The sequence below is a fragment of the Crocodylus siamensis genome, chromosome 10 (assembly GCF_052110815.1).
Source record: "Crocodylus siamensis isolate JL-2025a chromosome 10, ASM5211081v1, whole genome shotgun sequence".
Lineage (NCBI taxonomy): Eukaryota > Metazoa > Chordata > Crocodylia > Crocodylidae > Crocodylus > Crocodylus siamensis.
The window spans coordinates 71,896,437-71,919,911 of NC_143404.1; the positions used below are offsets into that span (position 1 = coordinate 71,896,437).

The following is a 23,475-nucleotide window of genomic DNA, read 5'->3' on the forward strand; positions in this document are numbered from 1 at the left end:
GAGCGGGGAGCAGGCGCCTCTGCCAGCGCCGGGGAGGCGCCGCGGCCCCCGGGGCTGGCACCTGGCGCGCCTGGGTGTCGGCTGGAGAGGCGGGGGGCAGGGGCTGGCCGCGGGCCGCGCGCCCGGGAGCGCCGTGCCGGGGCTGGGAGCCTGTCTCTGGGGCTGCTCAAGGGCACCGGAGCGCAGGGAAGCCAGGCTGGAAAATGCACTAAAAATGGAAGCAAAGGGAAGTGGTGATTCCCAGGCATGCAGAGAGCCGCGAGCGGGTGGGGGGCTGCTGGGGGGAGCGCGCCTGCCAATTCACGGGGGAGGGGGCAAGTGGCGAGGGCAGCAGGGACAAGATGGGGCAGAAGCGGGATGGCGGGGTGGGGGGCCTCTCCGCGGCGGCGGAGATGACGGATGGACGGATGGATGGAGAGATGGATGGCGGCGGAGCTGAGCAGCAGCTGTAGCCAGGGTGGGGGGAGGGGGCGCTCGACAATGAAAACCTGATTAGACAGTCAAATTTCATGGCAAAATCACGGCGGTGTCGAGCCCTGTCGTCCCCGGCGGCTCGGGGGCCACGGGGCGGCACCAGGCCCCGAGCCGGGCGCCGGGGCTGGCGCGGGGAGAGGTGGGTGTGTGCGGAGGGGGATGGGGCAGCCTTCGGCTGCGTTCAAGGCGAGATACCTGATTCCTGCATGTAAACAGCTGGTTTCTTTTTGTTTCTGAACAGACCTGATTGCGGAAAAGAGTTACCTGCCGAGGCGCGGGCCTCAGTACGTGAAGACCAAGTCCGAGATGCTGGACATGAGCCAGTCCCCCGCGATCATCTCCCGCACCTCCGGAGTGCAGTAGTCCGGGAACTCAAAGTGCGAGGGGATTCCCCGGGGCAAGAGGTCAAGGTCCTTGTCGACCACGGCCCAGTCCAGGGCGGCGCTCGGCGGGGCCCTCCCGGGCAGCACGCCCAGCAGCTCCTCCTCCAGCTCCTCGTCGGACGAGGCGAAGGAGGACGGCGGGGACCCGGCCGACGCGGGCGACGGGGACTCGCCGCCCGCCGGCCGCAGCTGCTCCAGGAAGGGCGGCGCGGGCGCCTCGGGCTGCGGGCCCGCGGGCGGCTCGGCGCCGGCGTCCGTCTCGCCCGCCGCGGGCCAGCACTTGCCGGGCGTCTTCGGGCCGGCGTCCTCCGGCACCTGCGCGCCGGGCGGCTCCTCCGCCTGGCCGCCGGGCTCCGGCTTGGGCGGCTGCCGGCGGCCCGAGGCCACGCGGCCGAGCACGGAGGGCTTGATCTTGACGGGCAGGCGCGGGCGGGCCTTGCCGGCGCCCACCTTGCCCTTCTTCCGCGGCCGGTACTTGTAGTCGGGGTAGTCGGCCATGTGCTTGAGGCGCAGGCGCTCGGCCTCCTTCACGAAGGGGATCTTCTCCGAGTCCTGCAGCAGCTGCCAGCGCCGGCCCAGGCGCTTGGAGATCTCGGCGTTGTGCATGTCGGGCCACTGGTCCATGATCTTCCGCCGCTCGTGCTGGGACCACACCATGAAGGCGTTCATGGGCCGCTTGATGTGCCCGCTCGGCGTCTTGCACCAGCCGGGCTCGCCCTTGGCGCCCGCCTCCTTGAGCTCGGCCGGGCAGCCCTCCCGCTTGGCCTCCATGGCTCGGCTCCGCGTGCTCCGGTGCTGGCCCATGCTGCGGGCGCGGGCTGCGGGCTACCCGCGGCCCGGGGCGGCGCGCATCCCCCGGCCCCGGCCCCGGCCGCGACCCGGCCCCGGCCCCGGCCCCGGCCCCGGGCGAAGGTCAAGGGCAGCGCTGGAGCCGGCCCGGCCGCGCCGCGCCGCGCCGCACCGCACCGCACCGCACCGCACCGCGCCGCGCCCCGCGCCGGAGCCGCCCCTTCTACCGCGCCCGCCCGCGCCGCCCCGCGCCCATTCTGTCAATGGGAGGCGCCGCCCCCCGGCGCCGCCATTGGCCGAGCGCAGCCAGGGAGTATTTGCATCCGCCAATGGGCGCGCGCCGGTGTCACACCCCCCCACGCGCGGGGTGCGGGCAGCTCCCCCGGGGCCGGGCCGGGCCGGGCCCCGCGCTGCAGCTGCCGGCCCGGGCGGGGCTGGTGCGGGGCGCTCGGCTGCCGTTTGAACGGCGGCCCCCCGGGGTTCAGGAGCCCCTCCTGGCTGCGGGGCCCGGGCTGCGGGAGGCAGTGGGAGCACCCCGGGTGCGGTCCCGGAGCCGTGAGCCCACGAGGGCAGCCGGGGCGGCTGCCAGGTTATGTCCGGGGCTCAGGCGGGGGCTGCACTCCGTGACCTCTGCGCGCCCCGTGGCCGGGCCTCGCTCGCCGTAGCTGCGAGCCGCCCCGGTGTGACACGCACGCCTTCGCCTGGCCCAGCGGGCGCCATCCTCGCGCGAGCGCCCACGGTCCCGCCCGCGCCGCGCTCTCCCCAGGGCCACGGCCGCGCGTGCAAGGGGCCGAGCCGCCTGGAAACGGCTCGTGGCCGCGCGGGCCCGCAGGGCTCCGGCCGGGGGCGTGGGGCGTGGGGCGGCGGGCACGCCGCTCGCCCCCCACAGCCGCCGCGGCCTTTACGGCGTGGGCGCGTGCCTGGGGTACGACGAGCCGCCGGCTCCTCGCTCCGGGCGGGGGCCCCGCGCACCGGTCGCCTCCCCGGGGGCCGGCGCCCCGAGCTGCTGGCCAGCGGCGCGGGGCCCGCGCCCCGGCCTCAGAGCCCGAGCTCGGCCCCGCCGGCGCCGCGCCGCCCCTGCCTGGCAGCTGCGGCACGACGAGGCGCCCCGGGCTCGAGGCTCGGGCCCTGCTTTCTGCCCTGCTCCGGGCGGGGAAGGGGCCGCGGGCGCCGAGCCCGCGCCCGGCTGGGTGCAGGGAGAGGGTGCCGCGTGCCGGGGCCGGGCAGCCGCGGGGCGAGCCGGGCACGGGCGGGGTCGCGGCGGTGCCGGAGCGGGGCCTGGGCCGGCCGCGTGTGCCGGGAGAGGCCGGGGGAGCCGCCTCGGCCCCGCGAGACGCCAGCAGGAGCTTAGGGGGCAGGGGCGGGGGGCGCCAGCTGCGCGCTAATCGCTCCCCGCCGAGCCGGGGGCTGCGCCGGGGACGCGGGGCACCGTGCCCGCCTGTTGCCCCAGCGACTGCGGCCTGCCCGGCGCAGGTGGCGTGCCCATTGGTTGCCGCAGCGACGCGGCGGCGCGGGGAGTGGGGACGGTGCCCATTGGCTTGCCTGCGCGGTGGATGGGTCCTCACGCCGCCGCGGTGCAGCTAGTTTCCGTGGCAACAGCGGTTGTCGAGGCAAACGAGGGGCCCGGTGTCCCGGCTGCACAGCCGTTGCGCCCGGGGCGGTGGGGGAGCCGTGTCTCTGCTGGCGATGCCTTCCCACGGGGCCCCGCTGTCAGCCCTGCAGCAGGGGCGAGCTGCAGCCTTTGCCCCGGGGCTGGGTCCGGCCCCCGGCTGCAGGCAGAGAGCGCTAGGTACAGGCTGCATGGCACGGCACAGTCAGGGGGGCAAGGCCGGGGTGCCCCCGGGGCGGGCAGCCGCTCCGAGCCCAGCTTGGGAGACCCGGTCCTGTCCAGGCAGAAGCCGGGGCCCGGGGGGAAGAACAGCCCCGCGGAGGGCAGGGGTGAGGCAGCCCCCGCCGCCGGCCTGGAAGCAGGGCTAATTGCTATGCAGATCTCTTCCGCGTTATTTAATTACCATGCTAATTAGCGTCTCACACGCGTGGCCAGAGGCAGCGAGGGAGGGGCCCGGGGGGCGCCAGGCCCTGGTGCTGCAGCCGGGCAGCGGCCCAGGGCAGGTGCGGCAGCCTCAGGCCCGGCTGGTGCCGGCGGCTGGCGCGGGTGCTTCCCACACCGGGTGCCCAGCGGGCAGCGCCCGGCTTCCCAACGGGCGGGGGCAGCCTGCAGGGGGGTCACAGACCCCGGCGGGGCCCGGTCCTGGGAGCCCGGGGCAGACGCGCTCCAGCCCTGCCCCTCGTGGCACCCGAGCCCAGCAGGGCGGCATGGGGGCAGGCTGCCTCCACGCCCCGTGGGCAGCGAGCGAGCCAGCCTGGGCCCCAGCCGCCTTGTTTACAGAGTCCCGGGCACCCCAGGGCCCACCCAGACCTTCCCTTCCCGTGCTAACGAGCACTAATGAGCTCCCAGAGGTGCTCTGCTGCTGGAGCCAGGGGTGGCACAGACAGTGTGACTCACCACCGCGGGTGAACTGGCGGCCATCGGGACCCAGGCGTCCTGCCCTCACCTGGGACCTGCCTCCGGTCCTCTGCTTTGGTGTCTCGCGGGACCTCCCCAAAAACAGCAGCCCTCCTGGGCCGAACCCCCGGGCACTGCCGAGGCACCCCCAGCTGCGTCGCCCAGCCCTACCAGTTGCATCCCAGAGCAGGGAGCACCCCGGCGTGGCGGCAGCCAGAGGGGGGACACTCGGGGTGTGTCCCCAGCCCGGGCACCGAGGGGTTAAACACGCCTGGGACCCCGCGGGATGCCCTGCGCCAGCCCCTCAAGCCCACGTGTGGTAATGCGGCCTGGCAGCCCGAGCGCGGTGGCCGCACTTCGCTGCCACGACCGGGGACGAAGCTTCCTGCGGCACTGCTGGGAGCCTCCATCTGTCGCCGGGCCTCCTCTCCCCGCGCTGCTAGCTGCCCGGGGCGCCCGGGGCAGGGCAGGGGAGCGGGCACCCCGTGCAGCGCAGCAGCCCCGAGCTGGACGGTGGACACCTCCTGCGTCTGGGGGGACATGGGGGCCTCCACTGTGCTTTGCCTGGGGCCAGGGAGGCTGGAGCAAGCAGAGAGCAGAGGCAGACACTGCTTCCACAGCCCTGTGGGGCTGGGTATGCAGCCAGGGGTGCCCCTTGCCCCGGGGCAGCCCATGCTATCAGACAGCACACGCATGTATGCAAATTGCACGTGTGCGCGTGTGGGACTGCGCCACAGGAGAGTCTCTCGGGTACTGCAAGCCCCATGCAGGCACCCCCAGCGCCCTCCGGGGCCCCATCCCGTCATGGGGTGTAAGGTCGACACTCGTCCCTCTGCAGCGAGGCGGCTGTGCTGAGCTGACGACCCTGCAGCGCCTCGAGTCCCAATCAGGGAAGGCCCCTGCCCTGTCCTGCACCCGGAGCGCAAGTTTGCGGGGGCAGCCACGGTGTGGGGGCTCACATGCTCTGTGGGAGCCCCCCAGACAGGGGCAGACCTCAGCCCCTGCGGTTGCGGAGCTGGTCCAGGGCAGACAGACTCTCCCATCTTGCTTAACGCCCAGGGCCCCGGGAGGGAGCGCCGGAGGCCGTGCATGGCCGCTCTGGTGTGTCCTGAGCCTCCCAGGGCTGGTGCCAGGTCAGGGATGCCCTATGCTACCTCGCTGCTCCTGGATCCTCTCCATCCCTGGGACTCTCTGTCCCGTTGCACCTGGAGCCGCACAGCACGGCGCAGACACCTGCAGGCAGAGCCGCTCCGGGGCTGGAGAGCAGCCAGCAGCTGCCAGCACATGGGCAGCCCCCGGTCTGGAAGGGTGCTCACTGGAGGTGTCTCCTGGGATGCACGACATCGCCTGCTCCACCTGCCTCTTAGCTCTTCTCAGGAGTCCTGGGAAGGGATGAGACCAGGCTGGGAGGGCAGGTGACAGGTGACCAGGAGGACGGGGCGTAGCAGACCTCCGGGCAGCTCTCAGCTCCAGCCAGAGGCCGCGCTGGACCCCGGCAGAGTCTGGCCGTGCAAAAAAAGCACGGGGCCGGTGCTGCCCGAGGGCGGAGGGTCCACGTCCCCGGAAGCGCTGGCTGGAGACGTGTCCCAGACCTGCTCCGCGCCAGGCCTCGGCTCTCCTGGTGCCCGCGGCCCAAGCGTGGATGACCCTTGTGCCCTGCAGCTTGTCAAGGGAGGGAAGCGGGTGCAGGCCGGGGGCCTGGGGCAGCCCCGGGAGGAACAGAGGACCGGGCACCTGGAGGAGCCGGGCAGCCCCGGGGTCAGTGAGGGAGCGCCGTGCCCAAGTGACCCCTCCACGGGCTCGGCCCTTGGCCTCCCCAGGGACGTGACTGCAGGGAAAGCTTCTTTGTCCCCGAGCTTTCGGCTAATCCCCGCGCCTGGCACCGGGGAACAAAGGCTGCTCTAAGGCCCCCGAGTCACCGGCAAGGGTTTCTTGCAGGGGCAGCCGAGGACACGGGGCCTGGCTGTGGATGGCCCAGGGGCTGCATGGGGTCTCGCACGACCGACGTGCAGCCTCTCGCACGGCTGTCATGCATGGTGCTCGTGCCTTGGGAGTCTGGGATCCGGCCTGCGAGTGCTAGGCGCTGCGTGCGTGCAGGCGACAGGCCAGAAGCCTCCCAAGAGCCAGGAGCTAGCGGAGGTCTGGGCTCCAGGCGTCCCCAGCACCCCCCATGCAGCCCTGCAGGCCGGCAGCAATCCCAGGTCAGAGGTAGCCAGGGAGGCCCCCCACCCGTGCTCGGCTTTGCACCGAGCTCCAGGCCCCCGGGTCACGCGCTGAGGCAGGGGCACATGACGGTCTCGTGCAGTGCGGCGCGTTCCTGAGGGGATTAGCTGTGCCAGGCCCCGCGTCTGGGCTCCGCTCCCCCGGCTCCCTCCAGCCGGGCTGTGCAGCGCTGGGGGGGCAGGTGCCCGATGCAGCTCGGGCATCTCCGGCGCGTGGGCACCGCACAGCCCAGTGCAGGAGCCCCGTGTCCAGCTGCTGGAAGGATGCACGCATGAAGTCTGTTCCCTCCGCTTCTGCCTCTTCCCATGCCCTGACACCAGCACCAAGCCCCCGGGTGAACGGTGCCACCTCACGGCCTACGGCATGGGTGCCAGCTGAGCCCTCTCTGTCCCTTCTCTGCCCTAGCCTGCAAGGGATGTTGCAGGCATGGCCGGGCCATGGGAATCGCCCTGGGCCTGGGGGCTGGGTGGCGGGTGGGGAGCCTACGTCCATGCCCGCTCCCCCAAGGTTGCAGCTGAGGCGGTGGTACCACGGGGGCACGGCAGGACAGCAGACGGGGGTGGAGAGGAGGAGAAATCCCTGGCTGGGCACCAAGGGCAATTGCACAAAGGGGAGTTTCAGAGCAAAAGGACCCACCCACCCTCCGGTACACCCCCTCCCGGGGGCCCCCTGGCATCAGCAGCACTGCAGCCAATGGGGCAGGGCTGGCAGCAGGCCCTATATATGTGGGACATCCTGAGAGGAGCCAGCCGGGCCCAAGGGATCTGCTGAACCAGGTGCAGCTTTTGCAGGCGCTTTGTCCCTTGCAAAATTGCATTTCCGGCAGAGAGTCGAGATGCACGAAAAAGAGAGCTTCAGGTAAGGCCTGCGCGGCACGATGGGTGTGCACGTGTGCGTGTGTGTACCTGGACAGGCGTGATCAGTTATGTGGACCTCAATGCTCACAGGGAATTGCCGTGTCCCACGTCACACTCTCGGTAACTGGCTTGTTTAGCTGCTAGCAAGTCTTTCACCCCCCTTTCTGCCCGCCCAGGATGGAGCTGGGCAGCTTTACTGGCTCCCCCTACTCCTGAGGTGCTCGTGGCTTTCTCGGGGGTACCTAGAGAGGCATAAAACCCTGGCAGGGGTCGGGAAAGAAAGCCGTGTCTCGTGGGAGATAACCCTCCCCAGTAGCACTGGCGAGGGGTGGCAGTGGGCAAGGGCACGAGAGCCCAGAGGCAGGTGTGAAGACAAGTGCACCAGGAGCCCCCTGCCCTGGCAGCTCCTCTGTCAGGTTGGCAGGACTCCCTCCCCTGCAGCCACCGGGACCAACTTCCCCCGCTCTTCTGCACGGACCGTCGGCCGCGGCAGAGCTGCTCCGAAGGGCCCCACTGGGGCGGGCAGGGGGAGAGGGCTGCCAGGCACCCACTGACATCACCTTCTGCATCCCCGCAGCTTCGAGGCATGTGAGCAGACCGCCAGCTGGCTCCTGTCCCGCACCCGGCAGCGGCCCCGCGTGGCTGTCATCTGTGGCTCCGGGCTGGGCCTGCTGGCCGACACCCTGCAAAGCCCGGAGGCTTTCGGCTACTCGGAGATCCCCAACTTCCCCAGCAGCACAGGTACCGGTGCACCCTCCGCCCCACGTGCCGGGACCTGCGGGGACAATGTGGCCCCTAGCCCTGGCAGTGCCAGCCTGGCGGGTGGCTTGTGCCCAGCACTAATCTCCCTGTGCTTTCCAGTCCCAGAGCTGGCTCCCTGCCTTGGAGCCGGGCTGCCTCTCGGCTTATCGCAGGAAGAGGGTGGGCAGGCGCAGGCCTCCCTGCAAGCTCTGCTTTTCAGCCACGGTCCCAGGCTCTGCACACTCATTGCATGTGGGGCTCGGGGGGGATTTCTCTGCTCCCAGCTGCTTTCACCCCCCTGCTCCTGCAAACTGCCTTCAGAGGGATCCTCTGTCAGTCCGTGGTTGCCATCAGGCCCTGCCTGACAGGTGCTTCTGCTGCATGTGACCACCAGACTTGGCACATACCTGAGCCAGGCACAGGGCAGGGGCTGTGCAGGGCTTGCCAGGGGCTGAGTCCCAAATTGCACCTTGCTGCCCCCATTGCTGAGTCTCCAGAGCAGGCCGCAGGGTGCAGCAGCCTAGTGGGAAGCGCGGTGGGAGAAGGCAGGGCCGGGGAGGGCTGGCATGCACGCTGCATTCACCCAATGCCCAGCCCCTCCGCAGTGGCAGGCCACGCCGGGCAGCTGGTCTTCGGGGAGCTGCAGGGAAAGCCATGCGTCTGCATGAAGGGCCGTTTCCACATGTACGAGGGGCACCTGCTCTGGAAGGTAGGTCAGCCAGCGGCTGGCACAGAGCCAGGGCCTCAGCCGTGGGGTCCAGGACCACGTCGGGGCAGGAGACGGAGCTGCGGGGGCAGCTTGGCACCGCTGCTGTTCGCAGGCTTGGGGGTCCACGCTTGATCCACGAGGGGAGGGGGACGCAGGGGACTGTCTGGACAGCCTGCCCAGGGGACAGGAGGAGGCCGGCCCAGGAGGAGATGCCCAAAGGGCCGTTTGTTCTCCTTCCTGAGGTTACCTTCCCCATCCGAGTCTTCAAGCTGCTGGGCGTGGAGATCCTGCTGGTCACCAACGCTGCGGGGGGCCTGGCAGAGAACTACAGCCCCGGGGACATCATGGTCATCCGGGACCACGTCAACCTGCCAGGCCTGGCTGGCCTGAACCCACTGCTGGGGCCCAACGAGGAGCGGTAACGCCTGGGGAGTGGAGGCAGTTTGTGGGGGAGCCGTTCCCAGCGGGCACAGACTCCAGGCCACGTTCTTCCCTGTGCTCACCTTGGGGGCTGGAGCATGTGGATGGGGCTGTGAAAACCTGGGCTGCATCCTGGTTCTGCCACTGGCCTGCCTGGTAGCCTTGGACTGATCCCTTCCCCATTCTGTGCCTCAGTTTCCCCATCTGGGAAAGGGGCATAATGACACTGGCATCACGGGGAGGTGGAACCTGTCCCATGCATGCGTGGCCTCATGGCAATGGTGTCTGGGTGTCCCTGTTCCCTTGCCCTGCCCTGCCTGCCTCCCCTTGAGGCTCGTTCCCCTCCCCAGGTTTGGGCCCCGCTTCCCCGCCCTCTCCGATGCCTACGACAAGGAGCTGCGTGTGCGGGCGCTGGAGATCTCCGAGCGTCTCGGCTACTCGGCCTTCATCAGGGAGGGCGTGTACTGCATGGTGGGGGGTCCCAACTTCGAGTCCGTGGCTGAGGCTAGGATGCTGCGGGCACTGGGGGTCGATGCTGTGGGTAAGAAGTCAAAGGGGGGCCCAGGCTCAGGCTTCCTTCCCACCCTGAGATGCCGGCCCCTGCCCTTTTCTGCCTTGAGCGAAGCCTCGCCAGCCCTGAGCTGTCCGGGGGGGAATCTGTCTACACTAGGCCTGCACCAGGCTCCGAGACAAGCTCAGCTCTCACATCTGTGTCGCGGGCTGGGTGGCGTCCACGCCGCGCTGACCTGGCTTCCCCCCACCCCCAGGCATGAGCACGGCCCCCGAGGTGGTCGTGGCCAAGCACTGCGGGCTGCGCGTCTTCGGCCTCTCGCTGATCACCAACACGGTGGTGCGGGACTACGACAGCGAGGACAGCGCCAGCCACGAGGCCGTGCTGGAGGCCAGCCAGGCGCGGGCTGCTGCCCTGCAGACGCTCGTCACGGAGCTGGTGGGCAGCATCGAGCCCTGAGGCAGCCACTGACGCAGACCAGCCCTGACCCCCCGTCTGACCCGTCCTGTCCTCTCTGCCTTGGCACAGCGGATGGGGAGAGTCCGGGTGAACTGGAATCAGCGGAGGGGACAGAGCGAGGAGCCAGGGCCTAGTCCCAGCTCTGCCACAGACTCCCTGTTTGGCCTTGACCAAGTCCCTTTGCTTCTCTGTGGCTGTCTTGGCAACGTGGAATAGCAAGCAACACTCAGCCCCAGACGTCACAGCACTGGGCTAATGTCTGGGCTCACTGGGGGCTGTGGGAGATTACTACTGATGCCTACACAGGGCCGTAGAGGCGCAGGAGATGGGGCGTGAAGTCAGACTGCTGTCGTTCTCCCGGGAAGAGGCCCTGGGTGGAGATTTATTTCTGAATCCAAGGGTCCTGAGCTAGTTGCAGTGATTTGCTGCAGAGGGAGATGGACCGAAGCCTGGCACGTGCTAGTGGATAGCAGCACAGCTGGCTCTGGTAACAGGCCTTGCACTTGAACCAGCCTCTGCGGGAGGGAGCTGGACCCCAGGACCAGGCTGCTCTGGTATAAACATGTCCAGACGGACACCGCTTCGCTAGTCTGGAGCAGGTGGTGACTGTATCAGGCAGAAGACTCTGGCCTGGCTGGCGGGGGGGTCTGGGGAGGTGACCGAGTCCTTCCTGTGCGCAGTGACGGGGCCTGGGGAGCAGAATGAGGCTGAGTCACGAACCGCCCCGTCCATCCGGGGCCGCAGGACTGTTCCCCTCTGTAACGTGACGGCATCTGCACCCTCCAATAAACAGAACAAGTGCAACCTCGAAGCCCGCAGGGTGGTCTGTCTGCTTCGGCTCTGCACGCCCAGCTCTGATCCCGTCCCGGGCGCTGCTCCGTGCATGCTGGGGGACAGGCATGGATCTCTCTGAGCACTGGCCTTGCTCTCGGGGGCACTTGCGTGGGTGCAGGGGCTTGCAGCTGAAGCGATGCAGCATGCCCCTGTGCTGGCTCTGGTCTCCTTAGCGGCAGTAACCCCCGGGCCCGAGCGGGGGCATTGCCCAGCACAGGCCGCCGGCCCGGCTGCCATCCCATCTCCGGCTGCTTCCGCACCCGCCTCCGTTGTCATGGCGGCTGGCTGTGTTCCTGGGTTGCTAGGACACAAGACGCCCTGGAGAGGGACCAGCCTGACGGGGGCGCCTGGAGCTGTGGAGCGGGAGGCGGTACCGGGGGCTGGGGGAGCCCTCGGGAGGTGCCCCCCACTCCCAGCCCCGGCGGGTCGTGCGTGCCGTAACCTGCCCTATCCTATTCATCCGCCTCCTGCAGCCGGGTGGTGATGGCTGCCCCGGGCCTGAGCGCTCTGACCCCAAAAATGGTGAAAGAGCAGGAGAAGACAGTAAGTCCCTTCGAGGCCGTGTCCAACCAGGCTCTGGAGGTGCCACGGTGCTGGGGGCACTGGGGAGCATGCACAGCCCAGGTGCAGTGGCAGTTTGGATGGAGCGCGGGCCAGCACACGGTGCCCTCTCCTTGGCAGATGGGTGAGAGCCAGAGCCAGAGCCCGGCCCGGGGCTCTGCAAGGCCAGGGGCAACGCAGGGCGGGCGCACGGGGGTGCTTGCAGAGAGGCTGTGGCTCTGCCTCTGAAGCAGCAATGTCCTGCTTTCCTGGGACGCTGCATTCAGGATTACAGCAAGTGGCAGCGGGTGGAAGCAAAGAAGAAGGTGACTCTGCCCTCCATCGCCTCGCTGGACAGGAGAAGGGAAGTGAGCTCTGCCTGCCCCCAGAGAGGCAGGCAGCCAGGTCAGTCTAGCTCCTGCCCCTGCCCATCTGCACCCCTCCAGCAGCTCAGGTGCAGTTTTCCATGGCGGGCATCTGGGCACAGAGCAGCCGTGCAGCCCCCAAGCCAGCGCCTCTACCCCATTCCCCAGCTGGGAAAGCAAAGCACGGAGGAGCTGCAGCTGGCAGGGCACAGAGCGCCCTCGCATCCAGGGCTCCCACACCTGGATCTTCAGCTCCCCACCACAGGCACCCCCTAAACTCCCCTGGATGGCATCCGTGAGGCCTGCACCCGTCGGGTAAGGCATTAAAACCAGGCAGAAATGTCAGTGCAGGGCATCTTCTGTTTCACTAGCCCAGGTCTGCGTCAGATCAGCCTTGCCGACAAAGTCAGTCTCTCTACGGAAGCAGAGATTTGCTCCAAAGAAGACGTCGGCCAAGGACGCGGAGCTCGCAAGAAGCCTGGACAATATCAAAATCTTTACGGTACATGAAGGAAGTATTCAGGGCTGCCCCGCACCTGCATACCGCAAGCTGGGCCTGCCCTCGTGGAGGGGAAACACTGGTTGCCCGATTCATTTGTAGTCAGGCATAAGCCGTGCACGTGCAGAAGACACAGGAGGTTGTTCTGCCTTCCTGGGCACTGGGGTGGCTCAGGGCCCGGGTTGAAAGGGATGTAGTTGCGGGGGGGCGTCCAGCGGCGATCCCCCAGCACGACCGGAGATTTGGGAAGCGCAGCCTGCGGGCAGAGAAGAAGGAACTGGGCTTATTTAGTCTGGGAAAGAGGAAATGGGTGGTGTGGGCGTACATCTCCCAGTACAGAAAGGAGCATTGCTAGGGGAGCAACGGTTTTCCCCAGCCCCTGGGAGGTGGGTGAGAAGAAACCAGCTTCACCTGCAGCGAAGGTGACTTAGGCTGGACTGCAGGGAAGGAGCTAGCACTGCAGTGGTCGTACCGGAGCCTCCTTCCCTGGAGGTTAGACAACGTCCCTCGGGGAAGGGTGGGTGTATGCCCTGCCCCGCTGCAGGCAGCAGGGCCAGGGGAGTCCTGCGATCCTATGCAAAGAGGTGCAGAGCGAAGGGGAACCGCTGCCCCTCTGATTCGGAAGCACGAGCTGATCTCACGTCGGCTTTTGCTCAGGCAGGTGATAGCCCAGCAATAGAGCAAGGAGGAATCAGGCCCAAAGCGCCTGAGGAGCAGGAGGGCGAAAGCAGTGATAAAGCAGCTGGCCACTGAGGAAAGGGGGAGCGGGGGGCAGTTGTATGGCTGGGGGGCCGGCATGAAAAGCAAGCCAGGCCCATCTCCGTGGTAGGGCTACGGGCGCCGGGAGTGGGGGTGTTGCAGTGTAGGACGCTTGGCAAGCGGGCACGTGCCTTCCGCCCGGCTTTCTTCCAGAGACTGACCAGGTCGCAGAGGACGTCCTTGGACAAGCTGAAGCAGCACGGCGCCTTCCTGGCAGAGACCAACGAGCGCCTGGTCCAGGAGGTGCAGCAGGCCGAGGATAGCACCGTCAAGCAAGTCCGGGAGCTGCTGCAGCAGTACGAAGTCTTCGGGGTGAGGCTGGCGGGTGCCCGGCGGGGCCTGCTCAGCTCCCCCAACCCACACCCAAGGAGGTCAAAGCTGCCGCATGACCCGTGACGGGGCTCAGGCCTCGACCCGCCCATCTCCCGTGGTCCGGGGGGGTCTGCGCTCAGGAGATCCTCGGCAGCTTGTACGCCGTGGCACAATTCAGGGGGAGCTCCCCCCCTGCCATTAGCTGGGGCAATGCAGCCCATGGCGAGCGGGTGCCCACAGTCCTGCAGGGAGGCCCGGACAGGCGGCAACAAGGCTCCCCTCTCTCTAGACGATGGTGACGAGCCTTCAGGACTCCAGCCGGCACCAGGTGGGCGCCGCGGCAGCGGAGCTGCAGGAAGCAGAGAAAACCATGGAGAACAACCTGGCAAGTAAGGATGGACGGTTCACCCCAAGCTGGCATGAGATGCCTGCCACCCTTGCCTCCTTGTGTCATTTGCCCCGATTGCCTCCAGGCATCACAGCTGCCTTCAAGCTTTGCACAGGGAGGCAGCCTCTTTCTCTGTCCACCCCCGTGACCCCTGCAAAGGGAAGGGCCTTGCTCCAGGGAACAAACATTGCCTTGGCTCCCCTGAGCGGGCAGCGCCCGCGGAGAGGGCTTGGGGCTCAGCTTGCCCTTCCCGTGTCTCTGTCAGAGCTGCAGCAGGAGCTGGCTCGTGTGAACGGGAAGGTGCAGGCGCTGCAGGATGAGCTGGGCGTCCTGCGAGCATACATGGACAAGGAGTACCCCGCCAAGGCCATCCAGATAGACCAGCTGCTGCGCGACATCCAGAGCCTGAAGGAGGAGCAGCAGGTGAGGGGACGTCTCCTTCCTGACCAAGGGCTAGGGAGCAAGGTCCCGAGTTGCTCACATGCCTTCTGCTGTCCGGTTCCTGTGCCCCCGACCTGGGCGATTCCCAGGATGAAACAGATGAGCTGGAAGAGATGGCAAGAAGTGTCATGGGGGGCCTGAGCAAGAAGATGCAGGAGGAGCAGGAGCAGATCATACGGGCTGTGATCGAGGTGAGGGCATCGTGGCCATCTTTCAGGTGCACGATGATCAGTGGGAGGGCCTGGGTGGGTCTGACCCACTATGGCACCACTGTGCCCAGGCGCCCGTGCACTGCTGCCCCGTACCTTTGTGGCTGCTGTGGCTGTCCTGGGTTTTCTGCACCTCTTCCAGCACAGCCAGGGGCTGGGATTGCCTGCCGCTGTTTCTGCCCCTTCACCTGGGGTGGGGTTTCCCTGTGCGTGCAGGAGACGCTGTCTCCCTACAAGGACAGCCTGCAGCAGATGTCCGCCAACAACCGGGTGCTGCAGAAAGAGGTGGAAATGCAGAAGGAGGTGAGGAGGTGGGTGGGGGTAGCAGGCTTGGCAGTGCAACCCCTCTGTTGCACTGGGACCGGGGATGAAGTGGGGAGTGTGTGGGGGGCACCAAGCAGCCCAGCAGCTGGTCTCCCACATGCCATCCTCCAGGTAATCGCAGAGCTGCAGGAAGACATCGTGGAGCTGCAGCGCAGCATCCAGAGGCTGCGCGGGGACCTCAGGGACCCCCGAGAGGTGATCTTCGCCGACGTCCTGCTCCGCAGGCCCAGGTAAGCCCCCGCACCCGCATCCCCAGCCAGGCCAGGCGCCGTCGCCCATCCTGACACCGGTGTCCGTGATTGCACCTGGCTCGCTCTCTGCATGGGGGCTCTGAGGGTCGCTTCCCATCCCAGCCGGTCTGGCTCTGTGCGTGACTGAACTCGGCCTCCCAGCACCGTCGTCCCAGCTCTGAGCATCATCCTGTGGAAACCCAGGGATGGTCCGGACCCTGCCATTGAACCGGGGCGCCCGGCCCTATGGTCTTAGCACAGAAGAGGGAGCGAGGCACTAGGAAGCGCTGACCACGGCTCTGATACTGATTTCCTGTCCGCCCGGTCCAGCCACGTCCCTTGTCGGTGCCTCCACTTCCCCAGCCTGCGAGATGGAGAGGCCTCTTTTGATGTCACTGAAGAGACAAGGGCTCGCTGAGCCTTTTCCCTGTCTCCTGGGTCGCACCACAGCCAAGTCCTATGTTCTTCATCTTGTTTTGCTGCTGGGAACGTGAAGCCACAGAGCAGCACTGAAGCCACTTTTGGGTGGGCTCCCCACACCCACCCACGACTAGGTGGAGAAGATCATCAGCACGCTTCCTGCTGGGTAACAGCTGTCTCCAAGGCAGGCGTTGCTCCCTTCCAGCCGCCGGAGGCCGGTTGCTTTCAGCCCCGAGCGCAGGAGAATCTAAAACCCCAAGGCTCATGGATGTTGGCCAGCAGGTATGGGAAGCAAGCTGGATATCCTCGCTGGCACATCCATGTGCAGATAGCCCTGCTGGCCCACTCGCAGGGGCCCGGGCTCTCATCTCAGGAGCAAACCGGAAGGCTGTGCTAGGCCGTCGGCTGCAGACACAGAGAGGGAGGCAATCAACCCACCCTGCAACCCATCCATCCCTACCCGAGGGCGACTGGGACGCTGTGGACGCCAGATGGCAGTCCACCGCACGCCGGAGAGCCGCGGCATCCAGCGGAAATGCTGTCGCCTTAAAATAGAAGCGCGATGGAAGAGCGCCAGGGGACTTGCAGCTGCCTCCAGCCGTTACGTGTTAGTGATTTGAGCCGGGAGCAGGGGGGATAAGTCAGGGCGCTATTCGGCCAGACCACTGAAGGGGTTTGAACGCCAGAGAGTGTAAAACTGGCAGTCGTGCACATGAAATGAGTGTGAAGCTCTTGGCCCAGTTTGCACGCTGGTTTACAGCCACTGTGCGTGCAGACACGCTGTGAAGGAGACGGACCTGCCTATAGCGGCTCCGCCGAGGCAGCTCAGGCCTGCAGATCCCCTCTGTTTTGGGCAGAGCGCGCCTCCCAGGGAATTGGGCAGAGCCGATAAGCGGGCCCAGGTCTCCTGACTCCCAGCCCTGTTTGTCCAGGTGTGGGGGGCAGCGTGCTAATGGCATGATCCAAAGCAGAAGGAACGCCTGGAACATGTCAGGAAGCTGGCGGGCGCTGAAGGCCCTTGTGATGTATTACTGGAACTTACTTTTTTTTTTTCCAAATGAAAAAAAGGATAAAACGGGGTATTAATTAGTCCTGACAGCTGGGGGGAAGGGCAGGGTTACTGTGCACAGCTGGGAAAAGGGTTAAAAATAGAAGGGGGAGCAAGTGGAAAGTTTCTGCAACCTCCCAAGGCGGGCAGAGGTGATGGCCCAGCCCTGACGGCCTTGGGAGAGTTGGCCAGAGCTGCCCCCGTCATCTCGTTGACGATGACCCCTGGGATGTTTCCCACTGACCCCCTCACGCTCTTCACATGACTTCCCCAGCTCGTTCTGCTTTTTTAATTAGCTCTTTGGTTTTCCAGATGCCAGCCCCGGGGGGGTGGGATTCAGCCCCAGAAGCGGCTGTGAGAGGAGGGGAGCTCTGGGCGCAGGGAAGGGGATGCCCCGCGTTCGCCAGGACGGGCAGAGCATGAACTGCTCGTGGTGCAGAAGCAGAGCTGGGGGGCCAGGAGGCAGGGGGTCGCTTCCCCTTCTGCATTTGTATTCAAATTGCCAAAGCAGAGCCCCTTCACGCCTCTCCTCATGCCTCCCATTCCCTGCCTCGGCCTTGCAGGGTGGTCAGAGCCAGAGTCCGGGAGGCAGGAGAGGAAGGGCTTGTTTCTGCCTCTGCCACTGACTTGTTGCATGCCATTTGGCAAGTCACCTGACCCTGATTTCCCACAGTGCACGATGTGCCTGGGAGCTGGAGCTGGGCTCGTGCCCTGAGCCACAGCCGTATGCCCTTGCCGTGCCCGGCTTTGCTGCTGACAGCTGTCTCCTCTCTGCTCAGGTGCCTGCCGGACGAGGAGGTCGTGCTCAGCGTCCCACAGGAGGAGGAGGAGGACGTCGCCTTCTAGTCCCAGATGCTGGGTAAGCAGCTCACGCCTCTCCTGCTGGGCCCGGTCTGCCTACCCCATAGATGAGGGCCCACCATCCATCCCAGCATCTCTCCTTTGCGCAGGCTCTTCAGCTCCACCAGAGATATTCGGGCATGAAAGGACTCATTGCTGTGGCTCATGTGCTTCCCTTGTCTTTCCGATACCTCCCCATCAGCTGCCAACACCCGGTCCCCCCTGGGGTCTCCCACTTTCAAGGCTCCATGGAAACCTTTGCATTTCCAGGCAGGGTCCTGCCACCCACCTCAGTATTCAGTCCCTGCACCTTCCTCCAATGCCTGCCCTGCTCTTGAGGGACTCTGATGGCGTTCAGCCTGGGAGAGGGACCAGTTGATGGGAAACTCTGCAGTGTTCCCAATGCAGCTCTCGGTCTAGGTGGTGAAATAAAGCCGAAGCCTCTTAATGTGGAAGCTCCTTTTTGCCCCATCTGAATAACCGTTCACACGCCGGGGCTCTGCTGGGGTCAGGGGCAGAGCCGAGGAGGGGCATCGCTGTGAATTTGAGCCGCCCTCGTGCCAGGAGTCACCGCCTTTGACCCAGCTGTAACGGGCACCGGGTCGTGCAGCCGCCTCTGACCCCACCAGCCTGGAAGCGATGCCAGCCGCATGGCCCCGGCTGTAGGAACTGGCTGCTGCCAGGGACCAGGGGTGTCCGGCCCAGCAGGGGCGGATCCAGGATTCGGTTAAGCGGGGTGCAACCTTGTCCCCCCTTCTCCCCTGGCTGAAGCTGCAAGCTTCGGGGCCTCTGCTGCCCAGCAGGGGAGGGCTGAGTTCAGCCCGCTGGCCCCGCTCCACCGAAGCCAACACAGGGCTGCAGTGGGCACCTTGGCATGGGGGGCTGCCAGGCACTGGTCCAGAAACAGGGCAGGGGCTTTCTTGTGGGGTGGCAGAGGGCACAGCCCGGTGTCCCCGGGGGTCTTGGGTGCGGGCGCGGGGCAGTGTCCCAGCTCCGCCCTGCAAGGGGGGCCGGGACGGCCTGGGGGCTCCGCCTCCCTGCCTGGGCTTTAAAGCCCGGCTCGCGGGGTGCAGGCGGAGCAGAGCTGTCGGGCCGGCAGCTCCCGGGGCAGGTAACCCGACGCCGCTGTCCTGCATTATTGAGCCGTGGGCTCGGGTTACTGGAGCCTGGAGCTGCCCGGGGCAGCGGGGCTGGACGTGGGCAGGGCTGAGCACCCCAGGAAGAGGGGCTCCCCTCCAGCCTGAGCCCCCGGCCCTGCCTGCATTGAAGAGCATGACGCTGAACACGCAGCACAGCAGCAAGAGCCTGGTGCAGCGCCGGGCCAGCACCCCGGTGCCCCTGTGCTACCGGTCCCGGAGCCCCCTGGAGCCCCCCAGCACCCAGCCCGGGCACGCCCAGTGGCCCCAGCCCGGGGACAAGGGCTTGGCGCGGCGCAGCAACTGGTCCTCGGATTCAGCCGGCTCCTGGGAGTCACTGTACCGCGTGGTGCTGCTGGGGGACCCCGGCGTGGGCAAGACCAGCCTGGTCAACCTCTTCGCTGGTGTCCCAGAGAGGGATGTACCCGAGCTGCTGGGAGGTGGGTCCCTGCCGAGGCAAGTGAGGGCTGGGGGTGGCCGGTGGGGGTGGGGGGAGGCATGGCACTGGCCCCCGGAGAAGTAGAGCCTTCAGGGGATCGGCTCCAGCTCAGTTTGGTTGTGGAGGGAGGCTGTACCCCACCCAGCTGCAGCCTCCTGTCCCCCAGGCCCAGGTTGACCTGGCAGGGAGGGAGCTGCCAGCTGTGCTGGGGGGTCTTTCCAGCCAGGTCCCTGTCCCGGTGCAGGGCACTGATCCGCTGGCTGCCTCATTGCAGAGGACACATACGAGTGCACCCTGTCCGTGGATGATGAGGAGACCAAGCTGCTGGTGATGGACACCTGGGAGCCAGCACCACGGGTAGGGGCTGGATGGGGCTCAGAGGGGTGGGACAGCGCGTCTGGCTGCACAGGACCTTGGTGGGGCTGGTAACACCATGGCACCGGTTGCCCCAGGCGCTCGGCTCCTGAGCTGGGGTGTGGGCGAGGTCTTGCCCTGCCTGCCGGGTGCTTCTGCAGCCACGAGCTCTGCTGATACCCAAGGGAGTGAGCAGCTCGGGCTTCTCACTGTAGGTCCTATCACCCCGAGGCGGCTGGCTCTGGTCTGGGAGCCCAGTCCTGGCACCCGGGATGCATGAGTGACTGCAGGGAACTCATCCCAGCCGGGGCCATAATTTGCAGCTGGTGCGTTGCAGAGGAGATAGTGTCAAAAAGCCCCTGCCCCACCACCAGACTCTCCCCAGCAGTCGTGGGGCTTGCCCAGCACAGGACGTGCCGTGCGCAAACAGGGCCACACGGGTGCAAGTCCAGCCTGGCAGGGAGGGAGGCTGCGTGGTACAGTCCCTGCACAATAAAATCTAGGGAATGTGTCTCCATCCCTATCTTGCATGTCCACGGTTTGCATGGGGGACCTGCCTGAGCAGGGGTGGGTGGGAGAGCAGACAACTTGCCTCAGCCCGCAATAACGCTCCCCTTCCCCTGCGCAGGCCCAGGACGAGGAGAACCGGTCCCACAACTGCTGCCTGCAGGTGGGGAATGCCTACATCATCGTCTACTCCGTCACAGACAGGAGCAGCTTTGAGAGTGCCTCCGAGCTGCGGATCCAGCTGCGCCGCACCCGGCAGGCCGAGAATATCCCCATCATCCTGGTGGGCAACAAAACAGACCTGGTGCGGTGTCGAGAGGTCTCCGTGGAAGGTGAGCGAGCCAGGGAGCAGGTCCGGGGGGCTTCTGGCCTGGTTTCAGCTGTGCCAAGGCTCTGGAGGGAGCTGCCCTGCCAGTTGTCCCACCCACAGCCACTCTGCCCCGCTAGCGTGAGTGCCCCTCTGCCCACATCCACCCCACAGGCTGTGCCAACAGTCCCCCGCTTGCCCCACTGATCGGGGGCTGCCCCGTGGTCATTGCAGAGGGCCGGGCCTGCGCCGTGGTCTTCGACTGCAAGTTCATCGAGACGTCAGCCGCGCTGCAGCACAACGTGGCCGAGCTCTTTGAGGGCGTCGTGCGCCAGCTCCGTCTACGCCGAGACGGCTCGGAGGCCGGAGACCAGCGTCGTGCCACTCCCGCGCACCAGGAGAGCCTCACCAAGAGGGCCCGGCGCTTCCTCGGCCGCCTGGTCACCAGGAAAGTGGCATTGAAAGCTCGCTCCAAGTCCTGCCACGACCTGGCCATGCTCTGAGACCCGCAGCCAGGTGGCCGAGCACGCTCCGGCAGCCGTGTGTATGGGGCCTGGCAGACTCTTGTGGTGTGCCCTGCCCTGGTCCGGCTGCAGCCACAGCAGGGGACGGAGCCACCTCCTCTTGGCGGCAGCCTTGGAAGCTGTAAGGCCCTGCCAGAGGAGCCGGGGGGGTCCCACTCCCGCAGGCAGAGCAGCCCCCAGTTGCTGGCTTGCAGCCCTACAGGACGAGGTGTGGAGGGGCCGGGGTGCGACTCAGCTCCACGGAGCCCAGGCGTGTACCTCTGCAAGGAGAAGGCCCCCAGGAGAAGGCAGGGGACCACCAGGAGGATGTGAAAGCACTGAGGTTAAACGTGGCACTCTGTGGCAGAGGCCGGGGGCAGCACGACGGCCCTGAATGTTGCAGCTGGCAGGAAGCATGGTCCGGGTGGGCACTCAAAGGAGGCCCCGATCCAGGCTGCGATGGCATCTTGGGGGACAGGGCATCTCCAGGGACATATTCGCTTCAGTGCTGGCATGTGGGAAGAGGAGGATGCTTTGAGGACTGTTGTGGGGTGTGGGGGACAGCGTTCCTCAGACCCGGTGTCCTGGTCCTCTCAGCGGGGACTCGGGCTTTTGTACCAGCCTCGCTCTTCTGCGCACTGTTTCTACCACCGGGTTTTCCCGCTGTCTTTATACGAACACGACAATGCCCCTGAGCCCCGCAAAATAAACTGAACCCAGAGCGATGCCGGTCTCCTGGTCCTCTCTGGTATCCTGCCTGCCCTGCATTGGCAGGGTGCAGGGAGCTTGGAAATAGCAGCACAAAAGCCCTGGGGGTGCAAGGAGAAGGGGATGAGCTGTAGGGCCTTGTGGCTACCAGGCTTGTGGAGTCTTCTTGGGGTGTTCCCTGCAGCGTGTGCCAGCCTTATTGCATGATTTGCACAGTAAGAGGTGCCCAGAAAGGAGCTGGAGCTACCTCTGCCCCACGCTCCGTGTACGGGTTCATGGTCTCTTCCAGGCTGCGTGGTCGGGGACCGGGACCTGCAGGCAGCTCTGCTCTGCATGCCAGGGTGCGGCACGGACACTGTTGTAACACCTAGGAGCCCTGGTTATGGGCCAGGGTGCGCTGCGCTTGGGGCTGTATGAATGCAGGGCAAGAAGCCCCTGCCCCAAGGAGCCGACAGTCTGGGTGTCGGATGAGCCACGCAGGTGGGTACAGGGTGCGGGGGGCAGCATGGGCAGTGCTCTGGTGCCTGAGAGACAGGGCCTTAGCAAGCGCTGGGATGGGGAGGAGAGCCAGGGCTGGGTGAACAAGTTGTGGGGGGAACCTGGGAGCTGTGATGGGGTGACTCAGGCTGGCTGTGCAAAGGAGCTAAGTCCCACCCAGACTCCAGCTCCTCCGGGGTGTGTGGGGTCTGCCCACCCGGGGCCAGATGGTGAACTGGCCAGGGAGGCTGGCTCTGGCCCCTGAGTGGGGGCGCTGGGAGCCAGCACTCCCTCCCCTCCAAGCAGAGAAGGGCAGGTCTGGCCCAGGTGCTGGAAGCTCCTGGGGGTCATTAGCGGTGGCCAGGCTCGTCCAGGACAGCTGGGAGCAGCAGGGCTTGTGAGATCTGGAGCTCCCGTCCTGGGGCTGCGTGGAAATGGCTGAGTTTCTACGAGAGGCTAAAGAGAGCTCCAGCAGCAGCACTGGGGACAGCACCCCATGGCTGGGACTGCCGGAGGGGCGATGAGGTGAGCAGGGGAGTGCACTGTGGGGCAGGGGAAGGAGAAGCAGGTGTGTGGAGGAAGGGAAGGAGCTGCCAGCTGCTCATTGCAGCCGGGATGGAGACCTGGGCCCTGGGGGGGTCTCTGGGGTGCTCAGCTGGGGTGCAGCCCAGAGCTGAGCTAAAGGCGCAGCTTGCAGGGATGATCAGCCCCACCTTGTACCCCCTTTTCGGGATCTGCAGCACAGGGGAGATCACGCTGCCCCAAGAGCTCCCTACACCCTGCCGGGGCGGTCTGCTTGGTTTAGGTCTTGGTCCCAGCTCCAGCCCTTGGGGCCTTGCATCTTGGCTCATCTCTCAGGCCCTCTCTCCCATGTGGAGTTGCCTGGGGCCTGCCGAAACCCCCCCCCCGCCCAAGAGGGTGCAGAGGCTGCCCGTCCTGCCCTCCCCAGCAGCCTGCCCGGGAGCTCCCGCGCTCCGCTGCCTCCTCCAAGCATGGTCAGAACGCAGCCAGGGAGGCTCTGCGCTTCGTCCGCAGGCCCGCGGTGCGTCATGCTGCCGGGTGTTTATACTGCACCCCTCGCTAGAGACGTGCAGCTCTGCAGGACGCAGTGCTGGGCGCTGCAGCTGCCAGGGCCCCCGAGAGCTGCGGGCTTCCCTGCTCCTGCCGCCCAGGGAGCTCTGTGCTCTCAGCGCCATGCTTGATCGCCCCCCCCACTTGCTCAGCAGGGGGCCGCTGGGGCAGGCCAGTGTGGCACGGGGCGACACGGGGACCAGCCTGCCGGGGTCCCAGGTAGCAATAGCAACTCGCCTTGTTCCACAGGCCAACGAGGCTTTGCATCCTCCCAGCCAGCACCTCTGGGGGCGGACAGGCCCACAGCCAGCTCCAGGACAGGCTGGAGGAGTCTGTGCTGTGGAGAAGAGCCACGGGCCTGGTGGCTGGTGTTTAATTTAGCCTGCGCTGCTGGAGGAACGTGGAAGACGCTTTGAGGGGCCTTGCTTAGAAGCCCTGGGTCTGTGCCAGGGCCACTTGGCTGCCCACTCCCTCCGTGGGGGCAGGTCAGGAGTTTCCACTGGCCTTTGCGTCTTCAGCGCCAGGGCTGGGGCAGGGGGCAAGGGGCAGGAATGCAGCAATCTCATGGCAGGGAAGCAACGGAGACTCCTTGTCTCCCTGCTCCATGGAAGCTGCTTCTGCTGGGGAGGAGGCAGAGAGACACTGCAGTGCCCAGCTCTCCCATGCTGGCATCATTGAAGGCAAGCTGAGAT

At 66.6% G+C, this 23,475-nt stretch overlaps 4 protein-coding genes and 1 long non-coding RNA gene across 11 annotated transcripts in view; 4 read left to right on the plus strand and 1 right to left on the minus strand.

The window, feature by feature from the left end:
- Window positions 1–832, plus strand: part of LOC149856862 (uncharacterized) — a 16,583-nt gene extending 15,751 nt beyond the window's left edge. The window contains exon 3 of the long non-coding RNA XR_016444484.1: window positions 716–832. This is a non-coding gene — a long non-coding RNA (uncharacterized LOC149856862). The remainder of the gene's footprint in view (window positions 1–715) is intronic.
- Window positions 1–1,801, minus strand: part of SOX12 (SRY-box transcription factor 12) — a 4,415-nt gene extending 2,614 nt beyond the window's left edge. The window contains exon 1 of the mRNA XM_090065097.1: window positions 739–1,801. Coding sequence (XP_089921223.1) covers window positions 756–1,661 — 906 coding nt within the window. The 5' untranslated portion in view covers window positions 1,662–1,801 and the 3' untranslated portion in view covers window positions 739–755. The remainder of the gene's footprint in view (window positions 1–738) is intronic.
- A 483-nt stretch (window positions 1,802–2,284) lies between these two features.
- On the plus strand, window positions 2,285–10,867 carry LOC149856866 (purine nucleoside phosphorylase-like). 2 transcript variants are annotated; one of them, XM_090065098.1, is made up of 6 exons: window positions 2,285–7,233; window positions 7,810–7,973; window positions 8,579–8,682; window positions 8,925–9,100; window positions 9,453–9,643; window positions 9,870–10,204. In XM_090065098.1, the coding sequence occupies exons 1-6, from the start codon at window positions 7,211–7,213 to the stop codon at window positions 10,070–10,072; spliced, it is 861 nt and encodes a 286-aa protein (XP_089921224.1). In that variant the 5' UTR covers window positions 2,285–7,210; the 3' UTR covers window positions 10,073–10,204. The 2 variants fall into 2 exon arrangements, with proteins under 2 accessions (XP_089921224.1, XP_089921225.1); XM_090065099.1 differs by lacking the exon at window positions 9,453–9,643 and having other exon boundaries at window positions 2,286–7,233; window positions 9,870–10,867.
- A 171-nt stretch (window positions 10,868–11,038) lies between these two features.
- Window positions 11,039–18,094, plus strand: C10H20orf96 (chromosome 10 C20orf96 homolog). 5 transcript variants are annotated; one of them, XM_090065088.1, is made up of 12 exons: window positions 11,039–11,283; window positions 11,358–11,449; window positions 11,734–11,851; window positions 12,183–12,313; window positions 13,223–13,381; window positions 13,671–13,770; window positions 14,035–14,192; window positions 14,300–14,401; window positions 14,636–14,722; window positions 14,855–14,973; window positions 17,221–17,300; window positions 17,392–18,094. In XM_090065088.1, the coding sequence occupies exons 1-11, from the start codon at window positions 11,043–11,045 to the stop codon at window positions 17,285–17,287; spliced, it is 1,374 nt and encodes a 457-aa protein (XP_089921214.1). In that variant the 5' UTR covers window positions 11,039–11,042; the 3' UTR covers window positions 17,288–17,300; window positions 17,392–18,094. The 5 variants fall into 5 exon arrangements, with proteins under 5 accessions (XP_089921214.1, XP_089921211.1, XP_089921212.1 ...); XM_090065085.1 differs by having other exon boundaries at window positions 11,260–11,449; window positions 13,671–14,192; window positions 14,300–14,722; XM_090065086.1 differs by having other exon boundaries at window positions 11,260–11,449; window positions 13,671–14,192; window positions 14,636–14,973.
- REM1 (RRAD and GEM like GTPase 1) lies at window positions 17,989–21,252 on the plus strand. Of its 2 annotated transcripts, none has more exons than XM_090065095.1 (4): window positions 17,989–18,857; window positions 19,131–19,213; window positions 19,839–20,049; window positions 20,259–21,252. In XM_090065095.1, the coding sequence occupies exons 1-4, from the start codon at window positions 18,554–18,556 to the stop codon at window positions 20,525–20,527; spliced, it is 867 nt and encodes a 288-aa protein (XP_089921221.1). In that variant the 5' UTR covers window positions 17,989–18,553; the 3' UTR covers window positions 20,528–21,252. The 2 variants fall into 2 exon arrangements, with proteins under 2 accessions (XP_089921221.1, XP_089921220.1); XM_090065094.1 differs by having other exon boundaries at window positions 18,405–18,857; window positions 20,199–21,252.
- The last annotated feature ends 2,223 nt before the right edge of the window (window positions 21,253–23,475 follow it).

What these genes read in the sequence shown, in the direction of transcription:
- LOC149856866 (XM_090065098.1), top strand. Translation starts at nt 7,211, where the DNA reads ATGCACGAAAAAGAGAGCTTCAG. An exon ending in CACGAAAAAGAGAGCTTCAG is followed by an intron (nt 7,234 to 7,809) that starts GTAAGGCCTGCG and finishes GCATCCCCGCAG; the next exon opens with CTTCGAGGCATGTGAGCAGA. An exon ending in CTGGGGCCCAACGAGGAGCG is followed by an intron (nt 9,101 to 9,452) that starts GTAACGCCTGGG and finishes TCCCCTCCCCAG; the next exon opens with GTTTGGGCCCCGCTTCCCCG.
- C10H20orf96 (XM_090065084.1), top strand. Translation starts at nt 11,390, where the DNA reads ATGGCTGCCCCGGGCCTGAGCGCTCTGACCCCAAAAATGGTGAAAGAG. An exon ending in CCAGAGAGGCAGGCAGCCAG is followed by an intron (nt 11,852 to 12,182) that starts GTCAGTCTAGCT and finishes CTGTTTCACTAG; the next exon opens with CCCAGGTCTGCGTCAGATCA. An exon ending in GTCCTGCTCCGCAGGCCCAG is followed by an intron (nt 14,974 to 17,220) that starts GTAAGCCCCCGC and finishes CTCTCTGCTCAG; the next exon opens with GTGCCTGCCGGACGAGGAGG.
- REM1 (XM_090065094.1), top strand. Translation starts at nt 18,554, where the DNA reads ATGACGCTGAACACGCAGCACAGCAGCAAGAGCCTGGTGCAGCGCCGG. An exon ending in CCTGGGAGCCAGCACCACGG is followed by an intron (nt 19,214 to 19,838) that starts GTAGGGGCTGGA and finishes TCCCCTGCGCAG; the next exon opens with GCCCAGGACGAGGAGAACCG. An exon ending in TCGAGAGGTCTCCGTGGAAG is followed by an intron (nt 20,050 to 20,198) that starts GTGAGCGAGCCA and finishes TCCACCCCACAG; the next exon opens with GCTGTGCCAACAGTCCCCCG.